The sequence below is a fragment of the Heliconius melpomene genome, chromosome 13 (assembly GCF_056956725.1).
Source record: "Heliconius melpomene rosina isolate 202511_hmr_F chromosome 13, ASM5695672v1, whole genome shotgun sequence".
Taxonomy (NCBI): domain Eukaryota; kingdom Metazoa; phylum Arthropoda; class Insecta; order Lepidoptera; family Nymphalidae; genus Heliconius; species Heliconius melpomene.
In genome coordinates, this window is record NC_140401.1 from 9,609,114 (window position 1) to 9,626,543 (window position 17,430).

General features: G+C 32.5%; 1 protein-coding gene across 1 annotated transcript in view; it reads right to left on the bottom strand.

The window, feature by feature from the left end:
• Grip (Glutamate receptor interacting protein) overlaps positions 1 to 17,430 on the bottom strand; it is a 227,060-nt gene that overhangs the window by 113,520 nt on the left and 96,110 nt on the right. The window contains exon 3 of the mRNA XM_085196004.1: positions 17,249 to 17,368. Within this exon, the coding sequence (XP_085052130.1) occupies positions 17,249 to 17,368 (120 nt within the window). The remainder of the gene's footprint in view (positions 1 to 17,248; positions 17,369 to 17,430) is intronic.

Sequence of the window (17,430 nt, forward strand, 5' to 3'; positions counted from 1 at the left end):
GTAGCGTGAGAATTTTCTGCCATAGCGGCACAACGAAAATAAGCGAATTAATGTAAATTTATGTCAATAGGTACTAGGTTCCCTCTGCGTAACCTGCTATGTGCAGGATACAGCGTGAAGCTAAAAAAAGAAAAAGTATACCTATATAAAATAAATAGTTAAACTTCGATATTGCGCTTTACAATATTCGTAATTGTTTGCTAAATTAGCTGTCTATTCCAATATTGTGGAGACAAAACAGTGCTAATGAATCCACTAAGTAAATAACGTTTGAACTGCGCAATTAATCCCTCTTGGGACAACAGCTGTTAGATTAAGAATATATAGATTTTATAGTATAGGTTCAATTCTTTCGATAAATATAAATGCTATATTTAATTTCACTCTTTTTCTCGCATAATAGAGTAAGTAGAGGGAACCTAGAGTTATATACTTTGTTCTTAGCTTTTTTCTCCAGAATTCGGCGGAGAGTGGGCAACTAAGTGTTAAGTTCTCTCTGACTACTCTGCTGTGTGCGGGATATAGCGTGAAGCTGATAAAAAAAATGTTCTCGACATATGTATATGTACATACTACCAGTAATTTGTTATAAAATAATCTTCTGTTTTCGCTAGCTCCAGAGTCCAACCAAATCTATGGAAATTTTCGTTGAAGATTGATGACCGGATACTGCCGGAAAGGTATTTTATTTACAACCGTTTATTTAAAATGTCTTAAAGCAGCAATTTTATGAGATTATAACGACGAAAAAATATTTTTCTTTGATTTTTTTATAATTTAACGCTGCGTTCCGCATATAGCAGGGAAACACTTCCTTCCTACTGAGAGATTTCCGTTCCTCACTTTTCACTAAATTCTAGAAGCATTTTGTGTTGAGTGGCCGAACTTAACCCGTGTAAAATATGAAAATATAATATGTTTCATTACCTCCAGTGGGAATCGAACTCACAACTGGCCTTATATTTGTGCACGCATTATTTCGTTGAAATGAGATCTCTGCCACAACTTTATTTTTCAACAACTTTTTTTATGTATTATGTACGTAGGATAAAAAGAAACCACACAAAAATTCAATTTCCAATACAAGATTAATAGATAACATCGTCGATTTGTTACTCACAATGTTTGCACAGTCTGTCTATAAGAGACCTGTCTGAGGCCCATTTTCTTAGAAGATTAATCGCCTTCAACGTAGTCTTTACATTAAAGTATATTTTAGATAATTTTGATAAAATTTTCGATGGGAAAATGTTTTTAATAACCTGCCCAAAGTTCAAATGCTTTGAATTTTAATTTAGTGTTTTTTGGTGCGATTTCGTTGGCAAGTCACAAAATTAAGCAGTTTTTTATGATAAAATTTAATAAAGTAATAAATAAAATAAATTAATAAGTAAATAAATAAAGGTAAAATTTAATGAAAACTAAATACTATGTTGATAAACTTAAATTTTTGCAGTTTGTAAGACGCGTGGGCAAAAAATAACCTTTACACAGTATAAAACTTTCATATTATTGTAAACTAGGCAGGTATATTTAGGTTAATACATTTTTTTTTTAACTACTAATATATATTATACATAATATATTTTGGTTAGTACGCAAGACGTTGAATTCTTAACTCAGATAAATAAGCAAAAAGTGGAAAACCAAATGAATGTTACTAGGTTTTTCTCTGCTTAATACTAGTTTTTCTCTGCTACGAGCATAAAAATAGAAAAAAACATCTAGAATTGAACTGGCAGATACGTAGTTGTAATCGAAGACATTCGCTACAGTGCTATAACAAATCAAAGTAAATAAAACTTAAGTAATAAAACTAAAGTATTATTGAAGGCCATATAAGTAACATCTCTATAAACATTTTATAGGCTTTCAGAACAGAAGATTTCGTTGGTTTGCTTCAAGTCAGGTCAATTGTACTTACATTGAGTTATTATCCTAATTGTAAGTTCTCGTGTCGCAAAGGTACAACGTTTGATGTGGGTTCGATTCCCGATTGGGGAAACGAACTCTTTTCATTTCCTCGCTCTGGCAATAATTTGAAGCGCGGTTTTTAATTCCGTCCTATACGTGAGATGAGTAAGTATAAGTACCTTATGGGAAAAGAATGAGACAAAAATAAAGAAAGATAAATAAAAAATGAGACATTTCTGTCTCACTTTAAGTAGGTTACGAGTTACTTTATATGTAGCTTACTTTTCTGTCTTATTTCCACTTTTTGGATGAAATTTCGAGACATTGCCCATTGAGTAGCGGAACTTAACTACACTTTATATTGATGTTATAACTTTCAGTACTTAATTTAACTAAACTAACAAATAAGCAGTTTATATTACAACAATGTATTCGTAAAAGCCTTTATTTCGAACGATAAACAAGTTTTAAATCATCTTTCTCATGTCGAATAGAATAATAATGGGGCGAATGTAATAAATGACGTACTCCCAAATACGGCCTTTCATTTTTCTCATGCACGATTAATCTTTAGTAAGGTATGCGTATAGAATATCGACAAATGCTCTGTCGCTATATTGGTTCGTGTATTACTTTTTTTGTGGTTAATATAAATTTGTAAAATACGTGAAGTACATTTGGTAAGAATGGCTTTTCGGATGACAACGGAATGAAATATTGTATTGCTAAGGCAACGATGAGGTCCGGTATGCAATACGTCTGAGATGAACGATGAATGGAAAATGGATGGATGGTGATGATGAGTTTTCTTTGTCCACTTTGATATTTAACCCGCCATAGAAGGGGTTCGGTCTCTGAGACCCATCATACTTTATTTTGCTTATACAAGCTTATATAGCTAGAGCTTGATCTAGTTTAGTTGTTCTATTTGTCGGTTCAGGTAAGACACAAGTTGTGCAACAGCTACAGTGATAGTTATACGAGCACAAAGTTGAACTGGGTATGTGAGACCCGTTCCCATTTAGTGTATGAATTTCGCACAATTATGTAAGCATTATTTTATTTATTTTCCGTATTTATTTTTCAAAAATAGACAAACAAGAGATTAAGGAGACAAAAATGACAAGAATTTTTTTATCAAATTTCTAGGTCGTCTAGAAGTGAATTTGATAAGTGTCAAAAATGTCGGTTATTATTTAATATATTAATAACTGTTTGAGTTAAATTATTGATATTTTAATTAATTTATCCTAACTTGTCCCTTGTTTTAATAAATATGTTAAATTTTATGCATGTAGATTAAACAGTTTACAAGTCAATAAGTGCTCAGAAGTAAATCGAAATAGTTCGTATAATATTGCAGATTTTTAATTTGGCTGGACAGGCCTCCGCGTGTGTATGCTAACATATAGTATATTATGTACCATATATTTAAATGGTCGTCCAGATCTATGAATGCAGTCTCTAATTATTCACTCCAAACAGCCATGCATTTGGCTATTCTCGCTGGAATACTATAGGTCGAAAGATTTATGGTCCGCTGCAAAATGTTTTTTGTAATAAAACTAATGACCTACATACATACATTAGAAAATTATTAACTATATTAGATGTATTATCTAAAATATTTAATATTAATATTAAAAGCATAATAATAACAAATAAATCCAAGTACTTTTAACCCACTCCTTTTTCTAAAGAACAAGGTTCTATAATCAACAACTATTATTTGTTTTTGTGTGTGCATCAATTTCTTCGTCATTTGTTTTAAATAATATTTTTTGTTTCAAAGAGAGAAATAAAATAATACCAAAAAATCGATTTCAAAATTATATACATAGAAAATAATATTTCAAAGTAATTAGTGAAATGTAACATAATATATAACTTTACTCTATTTAATTTTGTGGCCCTGCGCTACGACGGCCTCTATTCACAGTCCATCACATTAATCATTAGATATATGTATATATCATCCAATTGTAATCCAAAATGCTGATAACATCAGTTCTCCTAATCAAAGTAACAGACGCTTTATTTGGCTTAACAATTATGGGTACAAATTCGAATGGCATCCACCAATGGAAACTAGTTCGAAACGTTTATTCAATTTGTAAATTGCTTGATAGTGACGACGACGAGAAGTGTATAATTTTGTTAATTGTGGATATACTGTATAGTATTGTATAAACACAGAATTATTTTGTGAGAAACGTGACACTGCATTAATTGTATAAAACAGAAAAAAAGTCAATTCTTATTGCTTTATTACAAATTTATATATACTTTACATGACATACACACATGACGTACATAGCAGGATAGGCAGAGAGGACATGGTTAAATAGATGAGAGAGGCAAAATCAAAATATTTCCAATATAAACTGTGGAGAAAAATATATACTACACTGTAACGTAATTTCCGGATTTTCTTAGAAGGTAATTCTTATAATAATTTTATTAAATATGTCAAAATTAATGTCACATTTAAATTATACGAGTATTTCCATCATACACACGTACATGTAAATACATCTATATTATCTTAATTGAATTCAATGTTATTTGCCTTTTGAGGATAATCAAATAACCGGATTGCCCCACTAAATGAGTTGGCTACTTTAATTAAATATTTAAAGAGTCCATAGACACTAACTATGTGGTTATTTGAATAGGTCTCGGGAATTGTTGCCAAGTTTGCAACTATGGCTGTAGTTACGGGAATCAGGATTAGTTAAATTAATTGCAACCGTTGTTTTAGAGGGTGTTCTACGTTTTATGTAAATTTTTATGTATTTTATCTTTTGCAGATGATGAATATAATATTTGTGGGGAAATATTACATTCTAAGTAAATAAAGGATAAATTAAAAAAAATATTTAAGGAAGATCTTCATCTTATGCATTTGGAAAGGACATATACATATATATCAAAATTATCGTTATATTTCTTTCCATTTTATTTAAATTATTTTTTTTTTTCTTATTTTCCAAGTATTAAATGCAATTTACTCAAGTAAATTACAAAATCGTTTGAATTAATGTTATGTTCAAGTCTTCCAAACAATAAGTCTCAAGCTCTCCAAAATACCCATAATAATATAATATAGAACATAAAAATGTCATAAATTTAAGTAAATGCCAAGAGAATCTAATATCGTCCCATACATTTCCGCTAAGGCTTCCGCTTGCAATCGCACCGACATTTTGGCAACAACTATACAAGTAAAGGAAGACACGTCGCGTCGAAGTTGGCAGATTGTAAGGGAATTTAAATACACTGTTTTGGGGTAAGAAACAAAGTTTTGATGTTTGAGCATCAAGTTAGACAACGCTAAGGCTTACTTTGAACGGTTAATTATGTGCGTGTGTTTGTAATTTTGTTCAGTTACTGCGTATTACTGTAAACACGTTGGTGTTTTTAATGAGATATTGCTTTAGAATATATATTTTAGTCATTAATAGTATTATACCCCTAAGGTGAGTCTTGTGGGCCTTTCTACAACACTGTTTACCAGACGTGGAGACGACAATCGTACGGACTCTTTGCTTCTTGTCTTTAAAGTGGTGTTCCTGAAGTGTAGACCGCCACATGGTCGGCATGTTGTTTCTAAGACAGTATTAATTTCGTTCTCCACCTTTCGTCGAATTTTTGTAAAATTGGTGAGTGGCGAAACTCAATGCCACACATTGTTTACCAGAACGGGAAAATGGAAATAATTAAAATATAGTGTTTTGGGCATTCACTCTCCTAAGTGAGGATTGACATCACAACAATCACGTTTCCAGTCAGACACTACTAAGATTGTCTCTGAAACGTATATCCTTTTAATGAAATAAAAAATAATACGAAGCAAACACGAAAAGTCGTCGCTGGTCAAATTTGACTTTTCCCATTAAAGTTGCGAAACATTATATAGCGGTGTATACAATTATGTCATAAAGAAAAACATATAAAAACAAAATTTTGAGGTCTCATAAAAAATACGATCGAAATGTCCTTGGCGATGCTATCTGTACTCAGTTATACTCTTGTTATTATTCTAAAAAATGAAATTTGAGTTGTATATGTGTATATTTTCATCAAATACGTAATGATGATGAACAAACAAAAATATTACTTTTAAATACAGATTTTACAAGGGACAATATATTACTCCCATACCAATAGCTATGGTAATACTTCCCAACATCCATCACACGGTCGACTGCCCCCAGCGGTCTTACCTCCATCATACCCCAACTAATTCGAGATTCAACGATTTTAATCAGGATAGAACCGCCATTTAAATGAGAATGAGATTACGCAGGGCTATCTTAGTTGGGTTTTAGTCATTGCTGCTTTTTCCTTTGGCATGTGTACATCAGACAACATAATTTTGCTAAATTAGATTGTTAAAGTAAAGACTTTGACGAATTTCTTTGTTAGTTTTAAAAAAAAATGTTAATCGTAGTGTTTGGTGCTTCGTTCTCTCTAACTACCTTACTAGTTATAAGTCACGAAGCTTAATTGAACTGGTTACGAGACTACATCATTTTATAATTTTAGAAACCGTAAGATCTAATAGAAGTTACCTATACATATTTTTTAAGGATTGATTGAGGATCAAAAGTATCTTTTTTTAGTTTTATGCTATATCCCTCCCACACATAGTAGTGTCACTTTCCTTACGTGGGAACTTAGTGATAATATTTTATTCCCATTAAGACACTTCCGTTTCCCCAGTTTCCGCCGAATTTTGGAGGCTTTGCATGTTGAGTGACAGAACTCAACGCCACACTTTGCCTCGTTACTAAAGCGAGGAAGTTAAAATATTAAATATTTTATTTCCGTAAGAGGTATTTGAATCAATAATCACGTTTACAACGCTTCTACCTCTGCACAACGATTGGCCTCATCAAAAGTACACAACACATTTCTTCGTAAAATAATATGTTTTCTTAATATTATTGCCATATTGAATTATTTGAAAACTTTCATCATTCGTACATAATATACAAAAATTTTGCTTTGATTATAAGTTTAAAAAACCCATCATATTTACCACCCTGTAATAGAACCCACACTAAAATACTAAAACTAATAATCACTAAGCAACCTTAATTACAAATAAGCTGAAAATTACTGCATAACATCGTTAGCCGTCCCAAATAGTTATAACCTAACAAAGGTACCAACTTGACCCATTTCGCCTTTAGGGGATTCGGGAATCTTCCTTTTACGCATGAGTGGTGGGTTTAATATAACATTACAATAATATATTATGGTAATACTGCCTTTTGATACGAATGTGTATTAGATATTGCTTATGGCCTAAGGCTTCAATGCAAAGAATTTCCAGGAGTTATGTAATAAATTTGAGAGGATTTGGAATACTTTTTATTATCGTATTGCATTTTTTGATGTATTTTATATTATAATTATTTTTACCTGCGGCTTTGCACATTTTATTTGCCCGAGGTAACTCTGACTACATAAATTGACTATCCCACTCAAAAAGATTGTTTAATTGTCACCAGTAGTTTCTAAGCTTAGCCCGTTCAATTTAACAAACTTCTCAGTTATATAATGTTAGTATACATTTTGGCTTACTATTGATGGTCTGCTGAGGTAGAGGTGGTGTGTTCGATTTCCGTATTTCCACTTCTGCCTATTTATGAATATTGCATATTGAATTACGAACCCTCGCGGGGTTTTGTATTTGAAAACCATGGGGATATATTTTATTTAATAAATAATGTAGGCAATGAGATAATCATCAAATTTAAATATCTAGTGTGATATATTAAACGTATATTAAAATCTAAGTGAAAATAATGTTAAATACAGGAAATAGATATTAAGTCTGTGCAGAGAAAGAAAACCTATAATGAATTACACAATATTTTAATACTAATAATATGTGGAAATCCTTTATTTTATAATCTTTTAATAACACATTTCCACAAATACGCCATAATAATGTTAAGTGCACTTAGATTTAAATTATAATTTAAGTTTAATTTTGTTTACTATCTGTATAATTACAGTGAATCACGTACTTAACCTAATATATATTTAAAAGTTTTCTACTTAGTACCGTCCGCAACAGTCAGTTTACGATGCAAAAAAAAATAAAAGTAGCGCTGAAAACTTTACTAAAAATAGCGGAAACTAAACGAGTGACTACCGAAATTACAAAATAGTTAGTACAGTTATATGTACAAAACTCTTTTATTTAAGTAGAATGTTCGTAAACTTGTTTTCTAGGATATCTTCTTTTATTTCGGTTAGAAAAAAACAGCTTCACGCTTTTTCCCGCATACCAAGTTAAGCAGAGAAAACCTAGTGTTAAGACATTCGGCCTAATTTTTGAGACATTGCCTGCAGAGTGGCGGATATCAACATCGCGCTTTGTCTTGTTAGAGAAAACGAAAGTAATTTTAAAATAATTTTAAATTTAAGGAATAAATACATAAAATGATAAACACAACCCTCAAATTCGTCGCACAGTTGGGTAAACAATATTTCTCGAGAGGGAATCGATTCCACGACCATCGTGTTCACAATCAGACACTTTCCAACAGCGGCGTATCTCAACAGCTGTGCTCTGTTAACTGACAGAAATGGCACTTTAAAGCGTAAATGGTTATATAAATTGCGTTCCTTTATGCATCTTGTACTTTATATCATGTTTTACCAAGAAATTATTCATATATGGCCCATTTATTTTGAAAGTGGTGTAAGTCCATTTTCTTTTGTGTCGAGAAAATTAAAGGTTAGTATTTTTGTTGATTTAAAAATATAGGCAAATCATATGAGGTCTGGCATTGTTTCTATTGTTTTATCAACATTTAATTTGTTTATATAAATTTGTTTTTGGCCAATTAGACTACGATAACACATATTTATGTGCTGCAAATGGACTTACACCACTTTCAAAATTAGGCAATTGTAAAAATCCTTTAATTTCAATTTTGAAAAATCAAATATCGCTTAAAATATATTTCATTTTAATATAATTTTGTTTACAAATACGCATAAAAACACATAAAATTTTATTTTAGACGGCAATTACATTGTCATTACAAGAATTTACATATTCTCTGCATGTGGTAGTGTTTCAAAATATGCATGATGCACCGGAGGTATATAGGGTAGAGCTGCTTCATGTCTTTATATTTTTCGTACGTAGTAGGTCTGACATTTTGGCATTTTTCACGTAATATTACACGTAATCCTATAAATATTATAAGTCTGAAAGTTGGTAAGTTTTTTTATTTGGGTAAAGGTATCGCCAAAAGTACGTAATAGATTGGTTTCAAATTTAATACACAGCTAGAGTATGAAGTGGAATAGTACATAGGCTACATTTTATTTAAAAATTCAACTCCTAAATAATATAAAATTAGAAAAATCTAATACATTTCTCTAATTTTTTAATATCTATCTTTTAACTTAGGAGTAGTGAAAACACGGATGGGAAACAATGCAAATCGTTCGCGGGACACAGCTAATATAAAATAAATGAAAAATAACAAAATACAGATCGGCATCCATCTGCTATACCTCTGTCAATTGGACTTACACCACTTTCATAATCAATGATTATGCAATTTCATTTACCGACCGAATTTTAGTTGTACAAAATAAGGGTTTTTTTTGAGAAATTAAACATGGACTTTTTATAAATAAAAAATTTACATTAAATTAAGCATGAATTACGTGATAGCTCATTTTTTCTCAAAAATGGACTTACACCACTTTCAAAATAAACGGTCCATATATTTTTTGTTTTTTGACATAACGACATTTTTGACATAATGTCGAAAAAAGAAGTTTTACGCTTTTTTCAGCATTATAGCAGGATAGGCAGAGGGAAGCTAGTGTTAGACACTAGGAATTCCACCACTCGTTTTGCCGCGTTTTTTTTTACCAGAGCGAATAAGTGATTTTAATATAATCATTCCCCCGAGTGGGGGAATCACAACAACCGCTACAACCGTGGCATCTACCGTCACGCACAGTTCCACTGAGCCATGACTGCCTCAATGACGGTTAATTAATAAATTAAAAAATCGTAGAAATACCCGAATTACCTTATATTATCAGGGTATTTCTGAGATTTTTTTATCTTTTCAAATGTGTCATATAATATTTCACGAGATAAAGTCAAATTACTGAATGAAAACAAATCGATGAACGTCGCTTGCACGCACGGAAGAGCACTGTCACGTTCCACCTGAGCCGAGCGTGCGAGAGCGAGGAACAAACGATAGAGAGGCACGACCAGTTTATATTTATTTTATTTAAATGTTAGACGCAATCGTTGCTTTTGAAATGATCTCAACTGTCCATTCAATTTTTGACAGAATTTAACGCCGTAAAACTTAAAGCTACACTGTAAATCAAAAATTAACTTTACTAAAATATACACATAGGTTTCAAAACCTCTCAAAGCTATCCATAAGCTACGCACCAAACTATTTTTACACTGTACAAATATAGTTCCCCCAACGGCGTCGGTATACTAATTGACGTTTTAAATCCGTCGCCGCCTTTCGCAGGTTAATAATAATTTTATTCATTATGACTTATGAATATGAGTATAATGCATGTGCCATATAAAATTTTATTGTAAAACAAGATTGAAATGAGTTCAATATTATACAGGGTGGAAGAGGCAGCGCTTCTTTTACTGAAAGTGCATATAGGGTAAAATATTTCAAACCCAGAATTAAAAAAAATAATCAAGGTGTATTTCGTGTCACGCACACATACGTATGTGACGTTCCCGCTTTGACAGGTAAGTGTGTGCGTGCCTATGTTATACTTTACAAATGGCGTTTTATTTTAAAACGATAATTTTATTATTTATTTTGTTTGAAAAAATAACTTTTTCATTTTTGAGAATTTTTTTTTTCCGAATTATATTAGGCTTTTATAGAGTAGTTAAAACTGTGGTTTCATTTAAAGTGGTGCTGACAATTCCACCCTGTATAATTACATCAGAGGCCGTCGTGGAGCAGAGGCACAAGCGTGCGACTGTACACGCAACGGTTGTGGATTCGATTCTCACACAGGGGAATGAACAATGCCTCGAGTATTCGACGGATAATGGGGTACAGCAGGTTCCTAATGGGTACGGAGTGTCTTAACAATAGATTTCCACGTTGCCGTTCTCTACGGTACTTACCACGGGTAACTTTTCGAATATGTCTGTACTGTACACCGATAGTTGTAAATTCGATCCTCTTACGAAAAATTATTATTTTTATTTTTTTATTATTATTTATTAATATTATTTTTTTACTAAGTTTAGTTATATGAGAAGCTATGCTGATGTCATTAGGTTGTCGGAAAATTGTGCGTTGAAATGGAGTATACTAGCACAGCTTTAATCGTCTATTCTGGAAAAGTGATTTTAATAGAAGATAACCTAATGTCAAAGCATATATTTTTGAAATGGGTTCCTGGTAGCGGAACTTAACGCTGTCGTCTTACTTAACAAAAGAAAAATTTCTGATATGAATACAAGTAACTTAAAACAATTGCAGTCGATCAGATATCAGCATGTATCAGTTGTTGTCGCGACGGGGTTGACAGACAAATTTTGAACTAAAATCCGGATGAAAGTTATTTCAATCAACGCTCCTTCCATTTAACGACCAACACTCAGACAGCTTAAAATACATTTATGAAAACACTTTTGTGGTAAGATTTAGCGGTCTCTTTGACATCGCATATGATACATCTCAAACTAACATCTTCTAGTTCATTTTATTGTGAAAATATAATTTTGCAAGGAAGGAAAATAATTTACTTCATTTATGAATTTAATGAATAGATTCTAAGTAATTAATTTCACTTTTTTTATTTTGCATATATGGTAGTAGATTCGACCGATCCAACGATCAATCTATCTATTATACGATTGATTGGTAGACGGATGACAGATGACTAAGGACTGATGACGGTCAGTTTCTGAATATTTTTTAATACTATTTCTATCTTTTTCTTACCATTATATTAATATATACAGGGTGTCCCAGGAGTCAACGATAAAACGAAACCAGGTGATAGACCAAGTCGTGACAGTTATGAGAAAAATATAAAAAAAATCTGTGTCATGTATTTTTCATATTATTTTGATTTTAAAAAATATCGGAAAAACCGACACCCTGTGATGGTTTTTCAAGTCCCAGGACTACAAATATTACTCTTTCTTCATTTTTTTTTCTGTAATATAATCATGAGTAACCCTTCTGTAAAAACAGTTTAAGATTTAAGCATACCTGCATCAGTTTTCAATAAAATGTGGTGTTTTTGCCAAACATTAAATTCAAAATATTTACTACTCCCAACTTTAACCGACTGTACTATAAAAAAAATGTACTACACTCTTTTTGCAAGTAACTTTAAAAGTTGGCGCATTTAATCTGGATTCCGAAATGGTATGACACTTGCTAGATTACTTCTTTGTTGAAGAGAGAAAAATCGAAATACACGATAATCGGGATGACGTTCAGCTTTTTGGTATTTTTTCCGATACATTCTAGCTGCAGCATTTGCGTTACATAACCATTCTCCATGAATGATATGCATATTGGCAATGTGTCAAAGACCGAGTATATGGCCTGCGAGAGCCCGGACTCGAGCACTATCCTTATAAGTCCTAGGCCATCCCCTAAGTTGGAAAAGTTCAGGTACCTTGGATCCGTCATGCACGAGTCTGGAGGCATCGATCACGATCTCCATGGCCGGATAAGAGTTAGGACGGTATCCTGCGATCACAGACCACACCAGTGACCTCCCGCCACTTAGCCCAGGCAACGCTTATCCGACTTAGGGGCTGGCCCAGGAATTATAAGGACAGTGCTCGAGTCCGGGCTCTCGCAGGCCATATACTCGGTCTTTGACACATTGCCAATATGCGAAATAGAAATAAGTTCAAAACAAGAAATTATTACTCATTAATTATATAGAAACGTTTTCGATTGAACTTTAAAACGAAACTAAACTCAAACTCATATGAAAACGCTTTAGGCGACGAAAGTTGTACAGTTAGGGGTAAAGCAGATATGCAGCATTTAGTTCACTTTCCATAGTTTAAACTGTTTTGAGTCACATCATGCATATATTTCGATAGAAATCGTAGCTTAAAGCTATTTCTATAAACATATTTAAAATAAAAATAAATACAATGCCGAAATCGTAATTACATTCTACCAACTTTAACCTATACATATAAAATCGAAAGGTCACTCACTCATCACGAAATCTCAGAAACTACAAGTGCTAGGAATCTCAAATTTTGCATAGGAGTTACTTATAGGACGTAGGTGCTCGCTAAGACGGGAATTTGCAATATTCGATTTCTAAGGGGTTATTTTTGGGGCCGAAAGTTTGTATGAAACTTCCTTACTACAAATGCTAGGAGTCTCAAATTTTGCATAGACGTCACTAGGACGTAGCCATGGAGACAGAAATTAATAATAACATAGTTCACGCGGGTGAAACCGCGAGCGGGCCGCTAGTATATATTATATAGGTACGTTTAACTGTTACCTTTAAATATAACTCTTTTGAACAAATTAAATTTATATAGTTCGTTTCGCTTTTTGCTTGCAATATTTATTTGAATTATGTTGAGAAAAATATTATCCATTTATATTAAAAGTAAATATTCGAAAACAGATATTGCGTATTTGAGTAGCAGTACATTATCGGTATCACAACCGACACACGTGCTGCCAGATACTTTATTTACAATTGCACCGCGACAATTGTTTAGTAATAACAATCTTTATATTAAACTAGTGGACCCGAACGCGGCTACGCCCGCTTGAACTATACGAATATTTATTAAATATATTTATGAAATTATTTTCAGTTTTCAATAGAGAGATGCGTTAAGCAAGCTCATTTTGGGTGACTTTTTATAACAACAAACTTTGCAAATCGTTGCTTAGCAACGGTCGCTTAGCGACGGTTGTTATTAATACGGCGGAATAAATTGCATGTCAAATTAATAAGTATTTTAATATATATCGATAATATACAAATATGAGAAAAAAAAAGTATCCTATGTTCATCCCGAGACTCTCAAGTATCTCTATAGGAGTATTTTATCACAATTAAATTAGCGGTTTGGCCCTGATTGCGTAAAAGACAGACAGACAGACAGACAGACAGACAGAGTTACTTTCGAATTTATAATATAGGTATGGATGTGATATACGAGTAGATTAACAATGTTATAATATATGTATTTATAACACTCTAAACCCATAATATGGATATGGGATGTTATATTTGAATATGTTGGTCATATAAAGTCTGAATATATAATACTATATGTATGAATTATGTATGAAATGTGCATCTTGCTACTGTTGAGGCCAGGCTGTAGCAAATTTTCACCCTTGGATGGACTTTGGAGCTAACTCTAGATAAGTTGACTCTGTAGCTTGGTGCTTCTTTCTGAAAGCTTATATACTGTCAAGTATATAAGTAATTATGCATTTTTTACACTACCATAGCAACCTGATCCATTTTTGGTCATTATGGGAACGTTTCCGATGACGGAGAATGTTAACATATTAAGTCATTATCACACTTTTATCGTACATTAAGTACGCTATATATAACAATTTATAACAGATTTTTTTTTTTCATATAAAAGTGCATTAAATTTTTATTTTTAAATCATTGCTATTATGCTCGGAATAACCCTTCTGGGTTTTTAAAACTGAAAACTGAACTGATATAAATTAAATAGCATTTAGTGATTATTATTTACCATGTTCTCCATATTTTCTCCTTTATCAATACAGGTATGCGTGTGTGACAGAGTGTCATAACTTAATGCCAGCAGAGCCTGCATATGGTAAATATAAGATATTTACGTCTAATATGATCCAAACCACTTATTCAGTGAAGAAATTAATAACGTCAAAACAATAATTTAAAATATCTACATTAAAATATCACCAACCAATGAAATTACCAGCGCTATGATTACCAAATTTTCCAAAAATATGCGAGTAATCACAAATTTCCCATTAATTCCCTGTTTGGGGGAAGCACACACCAAACTTCAATAGTCTATTTACTCGTACCCTCAAAGTCAAAGAAGATTTTAATGATAAAAACTCCCCCATCGTTTACAAGAGCCGCGAATTTCTTCCGACCAGGGTTAATCCGAGGGAAATTTACATATTTATTGGATGGCTAGGACAGATGCCGCGATATTCGATACTGGCTACCTTTTGGGACAATTATGCATATGATTTTTATGTTTGATGACATTTGGGATGCATCAGTCCATATTTGATGGGAGTTTGGGACTCTTTTAGCGAAAAGTTTATATATCTTAATATATTCGTTTCTTTGAACTGTTCAGGTCAAAACAATCTGTGGTTGCGTTATCTAACAAGTCAATGGTAAGTGGAGAACGAGGTTACTTATCAAAATGGTTTTATTACTAAAATGTCCTTATCCATTTATTACATGTAAAGTTTTAGCTATATTCTTACACATAGACGAGTGATGATTTTTTTGTACAAATAACTTTCCTTTATATAAATAACTCTATAATAAATGTTTACCCCTTTCAGGAATAGAACTCGCGATATCAGAAACTGATGTTTTTACTATAAGTAAATAATATGTAATTTCTAACATATGTATTTACATACATACACCCTCTAACATCAAAGAGCGCTCATAAATCGCGTAGAGCTATAAATTCGGTGACCGCGGCATTCCTAGGAGGGCAGTGAGCTTCAATAGCTGGTTGTTATATAGAATATGTTATGTTTGTATGTGTTAAAAGTAATATTATTATATTACTTTACGTAGGAATTTAGCAAATTTTATAGGGGGTTTATGTTTTTACCTGTAAATAGGTGTATAAAAGAGTAAGACGTTATTTAGTTAGATATTTTATCTAGATATTTCATAAGGTTAAACCTTATTATCATGCAAAATTTATAAGAAGCATGGAAATAAACATTGTTTTCGAAAAAAACATTTCTATTCGATATGTATAGTGAAAGAGGGGATTTCAGTGAGTGTTAGGCACTGAAATCCCCTCTTTGTATACGATACCGGATCTTGACTCGGAACCAACATCCTGTCCATTGTCTGTTACTGCCAGCAACAAGTTTCAAAACAAATATTAGGATTTTTTCAGTATCATCACTTTTTCACGTATTTCAAATACAAATTTAGAGTCCGGCGTTAATGTGATGATTGAAAGTTTAACGAGGACAGACCACCCCAAACTTTCCGTGGAATAATCGAGGTATTGCTTGATGAGTGGCGGAACTTAACGCCGCCATATTTATTATTTAATTAGTTTTAAGTAACATAAATGAGGCCAGCCGTGGCGCAAGACCACAAAGTGTGACTGTAAACACAACTGGTTGTGGGTTGTGATCCCCATTCGAGGAAATAAATGAAATATTTATTTACATTTATATTTTCATTTTTTGTCGAAGCGAAGCACGGCGTTGAGTTCCGCCCCTCAATAAAGCCTCCAGAATTCGGCAGAAAATAAGGAACGGAGTATCTTTACACCAGGTTCCCTTTACTCTTCTATGAAAATGCCCTGCCCTTGTACCACGACGATGTACGTAACACCTCATTTAAAAATAACTTGTTTATTTTCTTCATAAAATCTTATATTGCTTAGCAGGTAAAGAACTGCGCGCCGTACAAGTTACTTTTCGCAAAGTGTTCTCCAGTCGAGACTCTCAAAAATCCCATTTGACATACCTACGAGTATGTACGTAGTTGCAATTTCAGTAAGTGCGAAAGAAATGACTTGGCAAATCTTGAAAATTGTACCAAGTGGTGAATGAAACATTATATATCCTACTATATACTATTTTGATAAAAATGCCATTTCTTTTAGGTAGGTAACACATGGATTTAAAATGAACAACTTAGCCTGCTAAGCTATTTAAATTTTTATAGGTTTTTTATAATATAAAAAGAAATCAAATATTTAAAAATACTTTCTATAAATCGTTATAATAAGGTCTTTTTCAGGGTTCTTATTACAGGGAAAAAAGATAAGATCCTAGGCAGAGGGAACCTGGGCACCTAGTGTTAACTTTCCGTAGAATTCTGGAATAATAGCCAATAATATTATTATGCAGGTCGAGAACGTCAATACTAATGCATCGTTTTCGACCTTACCGACATAAAACGACATGCTGGATACAGCATAAAGCTAAAAAAAAGTTCATATATAATTGCGTACTCTTTCTTTCTTTCTTTAACCCTCCAACTGCGTCCTACCTTCACTATTAAAGAAAAGCTTACCCTAGAAAACATAACGACTTACCTGCCAGTTTAAGACCGATACGTTTTCCAGGTGGCTTGATTATTTCTATATGGGTCCTCCTCAACCCTCTTTCGGTGCAGAGGCCGGAATCTGTTGATAGTGATGTCTGGGACTTGAAAACTGAAACAAATAAAAGTTTTATAATTATGTTATAATTTCAAAAATATTTTTTTACTATGCTA